The sequence below is a fragment of the Phacochoerus africanus genome, chromosome 6 (genome assembly GCF_016906955.1).
Source record: "Phacochoerus africanus isolate WHEZ1 chromosome 6, ROS_Pafr_v1, whole genome shotgun sequence".
Lineage (NCBI taxonomy): Eukaryota > Metazoa > Chordata > Mammalia > Artiodactyla > Suidae > Phacochoerus > Phacochoerus africanus.
The window spans coordinates 37,597,856-37,611,304 of record NC_062549.1 but is presented as its reverse complement, the minus strand read 5'-3'; the positions used below and the strand labels follow the sequence as shown (position 1 = coordinate 37,611,304).

Below are 13,449 nucleotides of genomic sequence, written 5' to 3'. Positions count from 1 at the left end.
CAGTGAGTTTTGAGAAATAAGTATACCTCTGTGATGTGAAACACCCATCAGGATATCGGTCATTAACATCTCAAAAAGTTATCTCATGCCACTTTCCACTCATTCCTTTCCTCCACCTGCCGGCACAGCCCAGCTCCACCGAAGAAAACACTGTTCTGAATTTTTAAAAAATGCATAGATTAGTTTTGCTGGAAACTAATTCTGGAAATTTCATATAAATAGAATCATACAGTATGAATTCTCTTGTGAAAGGATTCTTTCATCAAGCATAATACTGTTTTGTACTTTTAATTTTGAAAAACTTTTTAAAATTTGTTTTAGAACAGTTTCAGATTCACAGCAAAATTGCAGGATAGGCACAGAGATTTCCCTATATACCATCCCTGCTCTCATACATGCTTAGCCTTCCCCATTATCAGCATCCTCTCCAGATTGATAACTTTTGTCATAATTGATGACTCTACATCATTATCACCCAGAGTCCGTGGTTTACTTAAAGTTCAGTCTTGCTATTGTACATTCTGTGAATATTTTCACTACCTTAAAAGTGTAGTATTTGGGGGATTCGTATATCAATATTTCTTTCCTTTTTATTATCTGGTATATTGTATGAATACATCTTTTGTACATAAATTATTTAGCTGTTTCATTGTTAATGGACGTTTGGGGTATTTCCTGTTTTGGTTATTATAAATAAAGCTGCCCTGGGTACTCTTTTAAAGTCTTTATAGACACATGATATTCTTTTCTCTTGGGTAAATAGCTAAGTTTGAAATTGTTGTGTAATTTTTTTTTGTAAGAAATTACCAGACTTTTTTTCCAAAGCGATTGTGCCATTTTACATTCCCATCAACAACATATGAGAGTTCCAGTTGCTCCATATCCTTGCCAGCATTTGGTGTTGTCAGTCTTTTTTTACTTTTTGCCTTTCTGATAAATATGTTGTCATAGTTCATTGTGGTTTTAATTTGCACTTCCTTGATGAGCAATTATTTTGAACTATTTCATGTGATTATTGACAGTTAATTATACTTGTGAAGTTTATGTTAAATATTTGCCTATTTTAAACCTTTTTTGGGTCTTATTACTGATTGGTGGTTTTTTATATATTCTGAATTCAAGTACATTTTGTTGTGTACATTTCAGATCCATTTTGGGAATATTTTTTGCCAGTCTGTGACTTGCTTAATTCATTTTTTTAATAGGTGTCTCTTGAGCACAGTTTTACATTTTGAAGAAATGTAATTTTCAAATTTTTCCTTTATTCCTTTCTATAATGTGAGAAGGTGACCAGGGTTTTGTTTTTTGGTATGTTAAAAAAGGGAGAAAACATCTCCACTGCTTGCTTCCAAAGGAGTCTGAATTAGTTTTCTCATCTGTTGAAAGCAGGAGTCCTTAAATTTTATTGCATAAACTGTGGATTCCTTTGACACTGGTATAGCCTGTGAACCTTTTTTCAGAAAATTTTAAGCACATTGATTTTAATATGCCTTGGTGCCTTTTCTTCATGTTATTTGTGATTGGAATATGGTAAGGCTTTTAGGTCTGTGAGCTTATAGTTTTCATACATACATAGAAAAATTGGGGGTATTATTTCTTGTCTTTTTTTCTATTTTTTAGGGCCGTACTTGCAGCATATGGAGGTTCATTTGTGCAATATTTTAGATTCCATGTATAAGCGATATCATATGGTATTTGTCTTTCTAACTTATGTCACTTAGTGTGATAATCTCTAGGCCTGTTCACGTTGCTGCAAATGTCATTATTTCATTCTTTTTTATGGCTAATATGGCTAGTATATGTGTACCACATCTTCTTTAACCATTGCTCTGTTGAGGGACTTTTAGCTTGCTTACAAAATATCCTCCTTAATTTTTAATTAATATTAAATATAAATTATAGTGACTGATTTCTTAGACTTCCCTTAGGGGTATTTCTTTCTTTTGTTTCAAAAATCAAGCAGTGGGATACTTTAATAGCTTAGACAAGAGAGGTCCAGAGTCCAGTTTTGTGGACCTAACCTTGTTTTGGGTTGAGCTTGGATTATACAACCTCTGTTGTATAACCAAGATGATGTTCAGTGATGATGTCCAATTCAGGGTCATATTAGGGACAGTTAATAACAGGCTTCATTCCTCAATAGAAGTCTATGTGATATTTATGGTTAAACAGTAAGATATAAAGATAATATAAAACATTTTTTCTGGATTTATAAGTTTTATAATTTATTTTAAAGTAAAATGGCTAAGGTCTCTTGGTATTGCATTTTAGGTACTCTAGTTACTATTTATCAAGTACTTTCCATCCCAGATGAAAGACGTAAATGGCCATGTGTCATGACCTATAAGTGTAGGATGTTCAAAGAGCCTCCTGTCTTGTGGATTGAAAAGTTATGAGTTTTTTCTGGCTAGAAAACCTAGAAGTAGATCTGAATGAGGATGATATTTAAAGGAGAGTGTGTTTATACATTTATCAGCGAAGAGTAGATATGTTTGAATTTGCTGGAGACTGCTTATGCTACGAATCTTTAAAAAAGTAACGTTTTCCCTAAATTCCTTGATGATCTGCCTTTTTTGTATTATTAGAACAATTTTAAGGGACTTTGATGGAGTTTGTCTTTATGGGGTGGAATACCTTACAGTGGTTGGAATTTAAATCCTTAGTCTGCCAAATTGTAGCCAAATAAAAGTTCTTTGCTGTGACTTCTTTATCTGTGGAATAGGAAATATGTTTTCTACTAATAAGAAACTTAACTAACACTTATTTTTCTTAACTAAGAAGAGTTTCATTATAGCATTTACTTTCATACTTTGAGGTAACTCTTTTTTGGTGGGGGGGATGCATTTGCCTGGGGACACTTGCCATTATTCCTCTTTTAAGGACATCAGGAAATCAAGAACTTTTCTTAGATTTTTTGATATTATGTTTCTGAGAAAAGTCAGTTTTTCAGCACCTTAGCTTTATTTTTGGGAGGTAAGTTTTATGTTGTTATTTAATGAGTGAAATGCTAAAGAATTAATTTATTCTTTGTATTTATAAAATATTTTTAAGTACAATATCAAATACAATGATACCGTATTTATCAAATATATTCCCCATATAATATCATGGACTATGAAAGGAGATTGATAAAGTACAATACATAGAAACTTGAAAGTAGTAATGCTAAAGTATTGGTTTCAAATAATAATAACCAATGTATAATTTGTTCATACTTTACATGTAGAAAGAATCATGTGGGAGAAATATTTTTATATAATTTAAATTTTTAATTATCCTTTGGGTTAAATTCTCTTGATTTATTTATTTTGACTGATAGGTGCTGAAGATGAAATAAGATTAGATATGCAGTATCCTTCTCAGTACAAAGGCCAAGAGTTATATTCACAGCAAGAGGATGAACAGCCACAGGGTTGGGTGTCATGGGCCTGGTCATTTGTGCCTGCAATTGTGAGTTATGATGATGGAGAGGAAGACTACCTTGGGAATGATCCTACATCAACCACACATCAACAGAAAGCACAGACTTTGAAGGATCCTATTGTTTCTATAGGATTTTATTGTACAAAGGCAACTGTGACTTTTAAAGTAGGTTTCTTTTTTTTTTTTTGCTGTTTATCTCTTAATGCTTAAATTTTAACTTCTAGTAAGAATCTAGTTTAGTTTGTTCTACACTCAGTAGTGGTAAGACAGAGTCTAACAGTGCTTAGTCTATAAAATCATATGAAATCTCTGAATTTTGATCTTTTCTTGTGACTTTCTCTGCTTTTTTTTTTTTTTGTATTAACTTCATAAGTTTTGAAAAAGAAAGTTTTTATCTCCCTACTGAATCTCTCTCTCTCTCTTTTTTTTTTTGCTTTTTAGTAAGGACCACATCTGTGGCATATGGAGGTTCTCAGCCTAGGGGTAGTATTGGAGCTGCAGCTGCTGCTCTACGCCAGGGCCATAGCAATGCGGGTCCAAGCCGCATCTGTGACCTACACCACAGCTCATGGCAACACCAGATCCTTAACCAACTGAGTGAGGCCAGGGATCAAACTTGCATCCTCATGGATACTAGTTGGATTCGTTTCTGTTGTGCCACAGTGGGAATTCCTCCCTACTGAATCTTTTAATGGGCATACAAAGATGCCTTAATATTTCCATTGAAAAAGAAATATACATGAAGAAATCTGGTGTGACTTTGTGTATTCCTCCAGCTACTGTTTCATTTCTGTGCTTTCATTATGCAATTTCTGGAAAGGGTTGTTTTTGTACAGTTTCTCTCTTTCCTCACCTCTCTTTTTCTCTCTCAAAGATAGTGCAGTTTTTTATTATCTAGTTCCTGATCTAACTCTATTTTGCAGCACTGTTTAAAATACTTTGAGTACTTCCTCCATTAACAAATGCATGTAAAATACATTTCTCAAAAGAGATTACATAGAATATATTTTCTGGTTAAAGAATAATCAGATGAGCATCCTTTTAAGAAATATGATACCACTAGTACTTGTGTACCCCTTATATATTCTTCTTTGATCATATGTTGTCTTTTTTGCACCTCGACTATAACCTAACCTTAATTTTGGGTTATTTCTTGACTTTTTATAGTAGTATTATCATATATGTAATATTCCTGTACAGTATCTAATTTATTTAATAAATATATATTAATGCCATCTATGATACTAAGTATTGTTTTATATTTGGAGACCCACAGTGAACAGATCAGATATAAAACCCTGCCTCTTAAAATGTAAATTGTTATTATTAATAAGATGGTATATTTATTGATGATAAGGGTTATGTGGAAAAAATAAAGGGGAAAGAGGAATATCAAATGCTTCCACTAAATAAATGGGAGGGAATTGTACAATTTAAAAGTAGGTGATCAGGGAAGGCCTTAATGGGAAGGGGATATTTCTGTAAAGACTTGTAAAAGAGGAAGCTTTGCAGATACATAGGAATGAACGTTCTAGAAATAGCATATGTAAAGGCACCCAGAGTTCAAAGAACAACAAGGTGGCTGTTGGGGCCAGAGCAAAGTGAGCTAATGTGGAAGTATTACAAAATTGGGTCAGAGAGGTAATGGCTTTGAGAGAGGTCCATAAATTGTCAACCCCGCATTGAACCCGCATCCTCATGGATACTAGTGGGTCATTTTAGGGACTTTGTCATTAATCCTGGTGAGATAGAAATGTTCTGGACAATTTTTAGCATAGTATTTCTAAGGTATGAATTATGTTTTAAATTGTGTCACTCTGCTGTGTTGAGAAAAGATTATAAGGGGACAAAAGCAAAAGGAGATCAAAGTGAGGATTGCAATTTTTAAGCAAGAGATGATGATGGCTTGACTAGGGTGGTAGCAAGTGGAGGTGATAAGAATCAGTTGGATTTTGGATGTGTTTTGAAGATCAAGAATATAGGACTTTCTGATAGATTTTATTTTGAGCCATAAATGAAATAAACGGAATCCAAGGATGGCTCCTGAGCAACAGGAAGGGTTGAGTTCTGATTTTCTGAGATGAGAGGAGTACTGTGAAAGGATTAGGTTTGAAATAAATGTTAGGACTTTGTTTTTGGACAAGTCAATGAGGGGAAACTAATGATTGTAGGTAGAAGAGCAATAGAGTGCCTGTCTGGAAGCTAAGTGCCATTTTATAGTGGAGAAAGTAGGTCATTTTTAAGCATGGATCATTGGGTTTGGCAAATTATTGGTAATTTTGACCAGAGTAGTAATTTGATAGCAGTGGAATTGTAGTTGGAGTTGGTTAAAAACAAATGGGAAGACCTGTGGGAATGTAAAATGGTGCAGTAGCCGTGGAAAACTGGTGGTTCCTCAAAAAGGTAAACAATTATTATATGACCCAACAGTTACCCTCCTAGGTATATACTAAAAAGAATTGAAAACTGAGCTCAAACAGATGTATGTGAATCTTCATAAAAGCACTACTTTACAATGGCCAAAAAGTTGAAACAACTTAAATGTCTACCAGTCAGGTGAAGGAACAACAGCCTTTTCAGAAAATAGCGGCTGTAGTTTTTTTGATAGTACACCGAACTCAGGAAGTGGTAATTTTAAAAAAGGCTATATAACAAATAAGTCCTTGTTGAATAAATGTATTGTTCATCCCTCTACCCATATCCTTATCTGTTTTCCATTTTTCTAAATTTTTGGACCTTCCTTTAGATTATTTTTTAAAAGTGTATTTATCTTTGTGGGTTTATTTTTTGATGTGGGTATTTTTCTGAAAAAGATGAACTCCTGTGTCCAGTCTGTGAAGTCATATTACTGGTATCATTCCAGGCCAACTGTTATATACTGGAAATGTAGCAGTGAAAAAGTCACAGTTTTGCTCTGGTGTTTTTTTATTTAGCTTGGATTGTTTAACTACTTGAAATAAACTTTTTCAGTCAGCGGTAAGGCTCTATAATTTATAACTCTAGCAGATGGTAGATTAAAAATGTTTTAAAAGTCTTTAAAGATTCTGATTAAAACCAATATTTTCTAATTTAACAAAAGGTAAAAAGTATAGGTAGTAAGTTTCAACAAAAGTTTAGTCATGATTTCAGCAGCTTAAAAGTTTTGTTTTGGGTTTTTTTTTTTTTTTCAGAAGAGTTTGGGGCAGAAATGATTAAAAAAAAGCATATATTACCTCTATTATTTTAACACTTTTAAAATTGTTTATTTCTGGATTTTATGAAACAAAATTTTTTATTTTAATATGAATTTTGCAAGTGAAATTCAGTAATTTAGCTTTGTTTAAATTAAAGGGATATGGGGTCAGTCTGAAATAAAAATGATAAAACAGCAAACCCTTTAAAAATGTAATAAAAAGCCAACTGTTGCCAGCTATTGTTAGATACATTGCCAGTTTTAGATGATCCAAGTGAAATTAATATTAAGTTTGTGAAGGAGGTTAAGGATTGCTAGTAAAGTACTATCTTTTCTGGTGACTTGTGTGTGTTTGTTTACTTTGAAATTATTCCGGTATATTTCTATTAACTTCACTGATGAGAAGAATTGTATTAAACTGAGGCAGAAGAGGCATTTATATACAAAATGTTTATAGACTTTTGGTGAGTATTTGTCATTAGTCAAAACATCTTTTAAAAAATTTGAAATATTTATGTGTCTCTGAAGGTTTCTCTAAGGGAAATATGTTGATATTTAGGAGGAAAACGTTAGAATTCATTGTTCAGCTTGGATTTGAAGAATGTATGGAATTAATTTGTAGTTCATATTTTGGTCAGAAAATAAGGTCATGTTTCTACATTAGTATTCTGAACAGTTGATAACAATCCAACAAAAATCATGCCAAATTAAATGTAGCATTTAAAAAATAATGTTGAAAATTGTTCTTATAATGTTTGAGTCCTTTTAATCAATTAATTGCTTTTTCTCTACAGTAATTGTAGACAGCTGAAGGGTAATCAAGTTTAAAATATTTGATTTTACTTAAGCATTTTATACAACTGTACTTTAAAAAGAGCAACATTGTATATACCAGTTGTATATATCCAAGAAATAAAGGCTTATGTTATTTAAAATTTGTTATAAAAAATGAGAATAATTAGTTGATTTCTAGTGTAAAGAGGTTATGATGCTTAAAAGTACAGATTTTCAGTTCAATAAGTTCTGTTTAACCTAAGTTAAATACTGGTTTTTTAAAAATGTCATCTTTGACTTGGCATTTAAGTTTAAAAAATATATCTATTTCATAAGAATAAGGGTCACTGCAACATTAGCAGACACGAGCAGAATACTTTCAAGAACTAACATCTTTATTTTGGAATAGTTTTAGATTTATATGAAAGTTGCAGAAATAGTACAGAGAGTTCATATATACTCCTTACCTAGTTTTCCTTATTGTTGTCATTTTAACACTAGCACAGTGCATCTGTCAAAGCTAGGAAGCCAACCTTGGTGCATTATTGTTTAATTCCAGACTTGAGGTTAATTTCATAATGACCTTTTTCTGTAACATGATCCAAACCAGGAAACCCACATTGCATTTAGAAAAGTATCTTTAAAAAATAGTTTAAATTATCTAATTTTTGGATACATAGAAATAATGTGCTAAAATGCTGTAAGTTTCAGGGGACCAAGTATATATGTATAGAGGGAGAGAGAGAGAAAGACACACATATATATTTTTTGTCAACATCTGTATTAGTACTTTCTGTCTGGCATACACTCAGTATATGCATGTTTGAGTGAGTGTTTGACATATATATTGGGACTTTGAAAGTAAACGCCTTTGAATCTAGAAAAAGTTGTGTTGAATCTGTTTCTTCACAGCTTTCTTTTTGATTACAGATAGGGACACATCTTAAGAATGATTGAACTAAACCTGATTGAATATATTAGGGAATAATGAATTGAGGTTAAAATGTATGTATATTTTTGACAGAATATATGAGCCATTTTATGAGTGGGACTGTTACAGCTACATAGCTTTTACCTTTTTAAGCAATATTATTAACAAAAAGGACTTAAGTAAAAATAAGGTATTTATATTCTCTATATGAATTTATTAGGTTAGCATATTCAACCTTTATACTGTGGATAATCTGTTACAGCTGTTTTTGTTGCACCTGTTTTTCTGCTTAATAATTAAATTTCCTGAATCTTAAAATTGGCCTTGTTTCCATCAATTCATCATAGTAATGACAGTTTATTGCCATTTAATACTAATTTGACTTACTTAATATTCTCATGTTGTTTTGTAGCTCACTGAAATGCAAGCTGAGAGTAGTTATTACAGCCCTCAAAAAGTAAAATCTAAAGAAGTTTTGTGTTGGGAACAAGAAGGAACTACAGTTGAGGTAATCCTTCAACATTGAACACTTTTGGGAATCTTTTGAATGGTCCTTACGGCTAATATTTAATAAGTACATGTTTTTATCATAAGTAGTATATTTAAAATATAGTTTTATATTTCTATTTTAGTGATATGAAGTATTGGTTGAAATACTTATTCTCTAACAAAGATTTTACCGTAATATGCAACAGTAATTGTTTTTTTCCATTTCTTCATTTAACTTGTGTGTACTCATGTGCGTTTGTGTGTGTGTGTGTGTATTAATGTTATTGAAGTGCCAGTCATTGAGGATACAAAGGTTTGAGGATACAGAGACAAGGAAACGTTTCCTACTTTAATAGGGTTTTTGACCTGAGGAGGATAAATTTGGAAAGGTCATAATCCTAAAGATGTTTCAACTAATTAAAAAATTCTACAAGTTAAGCCTGTAACATTCTTATGAAATTCGAGTTCATAGTTCTAATGTTTCTTTTCCTCTTTTAGGCCCTTATGATGGGAGAGCCTTTCTTTGATTGCCAGATTGGTTTTGTAGGTTGCAGAGCCATGTGCCTTAAAGGAATTATGGGTGTTAAAGATTTTGAAGAGAATATGAATAGAAGTGAAACTGTAAGTCGGAATCTCCCCTTTCCTCCTTTTTTTATTTTTTATTTTTTTGGACAGAATGCAGGGATAATGAGGTGCTTATTGAAGTGTTTAACCATACCAAAAAAGTCTGTTAGACTACGTATATATCTTTGGCTTGAGAGGGGAACTTTACTGTTTTCCCCTCTAAGAAATTATAGAGCTCAGGGGAATTTAGAAAGTTGGTGGTACTTAACACCTGGACAGTAGTTCTAAATACTTTCCAATTTATAAATGTTTCTTCTTTCTTGTTTATGGCAGCTATATGGAGTTCCTCTTTGGTTTGTTAAAATGTTCTTTGCCAAAATAGGCAGTGAAAATGGAGACAGCATTGCTTGTCTTTTAACAGGACTTCAAATTGCAGTGATTTCTATTTACTGCTGAATTCGTGTTATAAAACCAAGGTTTTCTTTAACTGTCTAATAATGTTTCCTCCTGGTCAAAAATTTTACATTTATTTTCAGGAAGCCTGTTTCTTCATTTGCGGTGAAAATTTGAGTATAAAAGGTTTGACATACCTCACAAATTCATTGTTTGATTACCGAAGCCCAGAAAATAATGGTACTCGTGCAGAATTTATCCTGGACGCAGCTAGTCATAAGGTCAGAGAATGTGTATTTGAGCCAAAATCTTGGCTGTATTTGGGTGGACACTTTTAATACTTAAGCTTATCATCTTTTCTTTCAGTAATATATATTTTATGTATATGTAAATTATATATTTATAATTTTTATAATTATAATTATATATTATTTTATTTTTATAATTTATTATTTTATATAATATAAATTATTTGTAATTTTACTTTAACATTCACATTTATATATTTCATATATATTATTAATATATATTTATATAATATATAAAATATAAATTATTTTATAATTATAAAATTTATAATTTATGTATTTATAAATTACATATAATATATGTAAAAAAAATGGTGGTTGTTTATTGAAACATCCAGAATATGTTTGTCCAACTTCTATCTAGAGATATTTGAGGAGTGCACAGAAATCTGTACTTTCATATAGCATATAGCCTTACTTAGTTTATCCATTCCTTACTGTTAAAATAGTCATGGAGGAGGCATGTAGAATTATTTCTTTTAATTTTAGTTACTTTTGAAGGGTAGGGTTAATGAAAAGAGATGAGGAATTTCACATTTTATTAACTATATGTCTTGTTGGAATTTTTCATATAAGATTAAATTAACGTACTTTTAATGGAATGAATTTAAAAATTCAAAAAAATTACTGCAGGTTAGTACAGTAGAATCAATAATTTACAGTGACTCTATAGTCTTCATAGTTGGAAGAGAATAAAATCGTGACCTGCATAGTTAATATACACTTAAAATGTTTATTAGTATATCTTTACTGTTTGAACTGTTTCATATAAGTATGCTGAAATACTTACTGGTTAATTCTCTTTGAGAGTGTATATATCAGACAGTTTTGTGATGGTGATAAAGGTCAAGAACGTACTGTCGTACTCCATTATAGGTATTCATTAATCTAGACATTGTTGATAATGTGGTCAAATTGACTAGTAGAATTATAGATGTCCTTTTGTGTGGTCTGTGGCAGAGGTAACACTACCTTTTTTAGAAGTGAGTTCTTTGAATAACCTCTTTTCTTCTGTTTTTGTAATCTTTTGTGTTGGTGCTCATTCTGTGTAAGGATAATTAGATTTTAAATTCAGAAGTCCATTCTATACAATGTGTGTTATGTTTGCTTTGCTTTGTTGATAGGAGACATACACTGAGATAGCTGGAATGCAAAGGTTTGGGGCTTTTTACATGGATTACCTATATACAATGGAGAATACCAATGGCAAAGGTACTGGTTCCTTTCCTTGATGTTGGCTTTTCCTTGAACCACGGAAATAAAGGCTTCTTTAGAATCAATTGGTCCTTGACTGGGTATACTCTGTTACATCAGATTTGCCTTCTATTACTTTGGGAAGTGATTTAATTTTAATGTCATGTTAGAATTTTCTTAGATTCTTAACATTTTTAGTCCTTTCTTTGTGTAGCTGATTGAAAAGACATTTTATATAATCAACTAGAATTAGTATGTACCAAATATTGAAATTTTTGATGCATTGAATTTCATATATTAAGTTCTCAAAAAGCATAAATGTTTCTTTTTCTGTATTAAATACATTTTGAAGGTTATATAGATCTTTTTATTAAAAAGAGAGTTGTTTCTAAGAGGAAAGCAGAAATGTGTTCTAGAAACTGTGGACACAGTCTGTTATTTGCATTTCATTTTTATTGTGTTAGCAGTCAAATGATTGCAAAAACTTAGCAATTTGGTATCATGTGCACATCAATATACTATGTTCTTGTTATTCCAGTCTTTTTTCATATTGAAAACTTAGTCAAAATAGATTCACCATTTTTTTGGTTAATCTTTCAAATTTTAATAAATTAATTCTTTTTGTTAGGGGATGAATTAGATATTGTGAATGCAGAGAAGGCCAAAGTACTTCTCAATAAACCAGTGGGTAGTGTTTATGCACTCTAATAAATGATTCTAACGTAGCATGTTAAGAACAGCAGTATAATCAGGCAGCTAAAAGAGGTCCAGGTAAACTACTTTTGTCTGTGAGGTTGAAGCCTTCACAGAAGAGTTGATCTTGAAGGATTGTTAGGTTTTGTTAGATGAAAATAGGAGGAAAGAGCACTAATTTTCTGCTTCCTCCTTTCGTAATGGATTTCTAAGCATTGGTGTTGTCATTGATCAAACTTTGGATTCACTTCTTTCCCTAAAATCTTCCTGAAGTAATCTTACTTGTTTTCGTGGATTTAAGTACTTTCTATATGTTGTTGATACCTGTATTTGTATTTTCAGTCCAAACTTCTTTAAGATTTAGAATTAAATATCCAATGAATGCTTGATATTTTCACCTCTGCATCTCACAAATATGTTAAAATTGAATATGTCAAAAATTGAGTTATTAATAAGCCCATGACCGCCTACTACTTCTCCCCTATTTTCAGTTTTTTCTTTTGGAAAATTTTTCTACCATTTTGTAGTCATGTAAGCCAGAAACCTGGGAATCATCATGACACATTTCTCTCCTAGCATTCAACCCATTGGCACATTCTGTCAATTTTTTTTTTTTAAGGGCCACACCTGCAGCACTTGGAAGTTCCCAGGCTAGGGGCTGAATCAGAGCTGTAGCTGCTGGCCTACACCATAGCCACAGCAACGTGGGACCTGAGCCAAATCTTTCACCTACACTGAAGCTTATGGCAACCCTGTTTCCTTAACCCACTGAGTGAGGCCAGGTATCCTATGGACACTAGTCAGCTTTGTTACCTCTGAGCCCCAATGGGAACTCCACATTTTGTCAAATTTTATCTCCAGAATCTGTCTCGAACTTATTACTTTCCATAAACTCCACTGTTAGGACTCTCAGCCTGTCTATCCTCTTTGGATTCTAATAGCTTTTGTACTGACTTCCTGCTTCTACTGTTGCCCTCCTCTAATCCATACTGTAATCAGACTGGTTTAATTCCATGCTTAAAATCCTCACTGTCTTCTCATTGCTTTATTGAAAACTAAAATAGTTGATCAGATTTTGGTCTTGGGTGACTTTGTGGATAATTATAGCCACTAAGGAGGATAGAGACATAAAAGGAAGATCTTTGGAGGAAAAGATGTTTTTTGAGGTACCCAGGGACAGACATTGGTAGAGCTGATCATTAGCCAGTTAGATGTATCAGGTTTCCCCCCACTAGACAAAAGTACAACATTCCTATGAAACCTTGGTATTCTGCAGTGGTGTAAAGTGATGAAACAGTTACTAGGACATACCTTGTTAACAGATGCACAAAATAAGTCAAGATAAACACAGATGCTCACAGACACAGTTAAAAGCTTTGGTGGCTTGGTGCTGAGATTCTGTAGTTCCTGGGGAAGGAGCTTGGTGGTGCCACTTCTGACACTGAAAGTGTGTGCTGCTCCTGTAATGTCTCACTGCAAAATAAGTGGTGAATGCTATTTTCACCTTT

The 13,449-nt window shown here is 32.4% G+C and overlaps 1 protein-coding gene across 10 annotated transcripts in view; it reads left to right on the top strand.

The window, feature by feature from the left end:
• VPS13B (vacuolar protein sorting 13 homolog B) overlaps window positions 1–13,449 on the top strand; it is a 717,975-nt gene that overhangs the window by 54,311 nt on the left and 650,215 nt on the right. For 9 of the 10 annotated variants that reach the window (XR_007135424.1, XM_047783533.1, XM_047783534.1 and 6 more), the window contains exons 8-12: window positions 3,320–3,588; window positions 8,713–8,808; window positions 9,288–9,410; window positions 9,890–10,027; window positions 11,179–11,266. Coding sequence is in view for 8 of the 10 variants with exons in the window: in XM_047783533.1 (XP_047639489.1) it covers window positions 3,320–3,588; window positions 8,713–8,808; window positions 9,288–9,410; window positions 9,890–10,027; window positions 11,179–11,266 (714 nt within the window). In the remaining 2 variants the exon portion in view is untranslated. The remainder of the gene's footprint in view (window positions 1–3,319; window positions 3,589–8,712; window positions 8,809–9,287; window positions 9,411–9,889; window positions 10,028–11,178; window positions 11,267–13,449) is intronic. The other variant, XR_007135425.1, reaches the window with a different exon arrangement.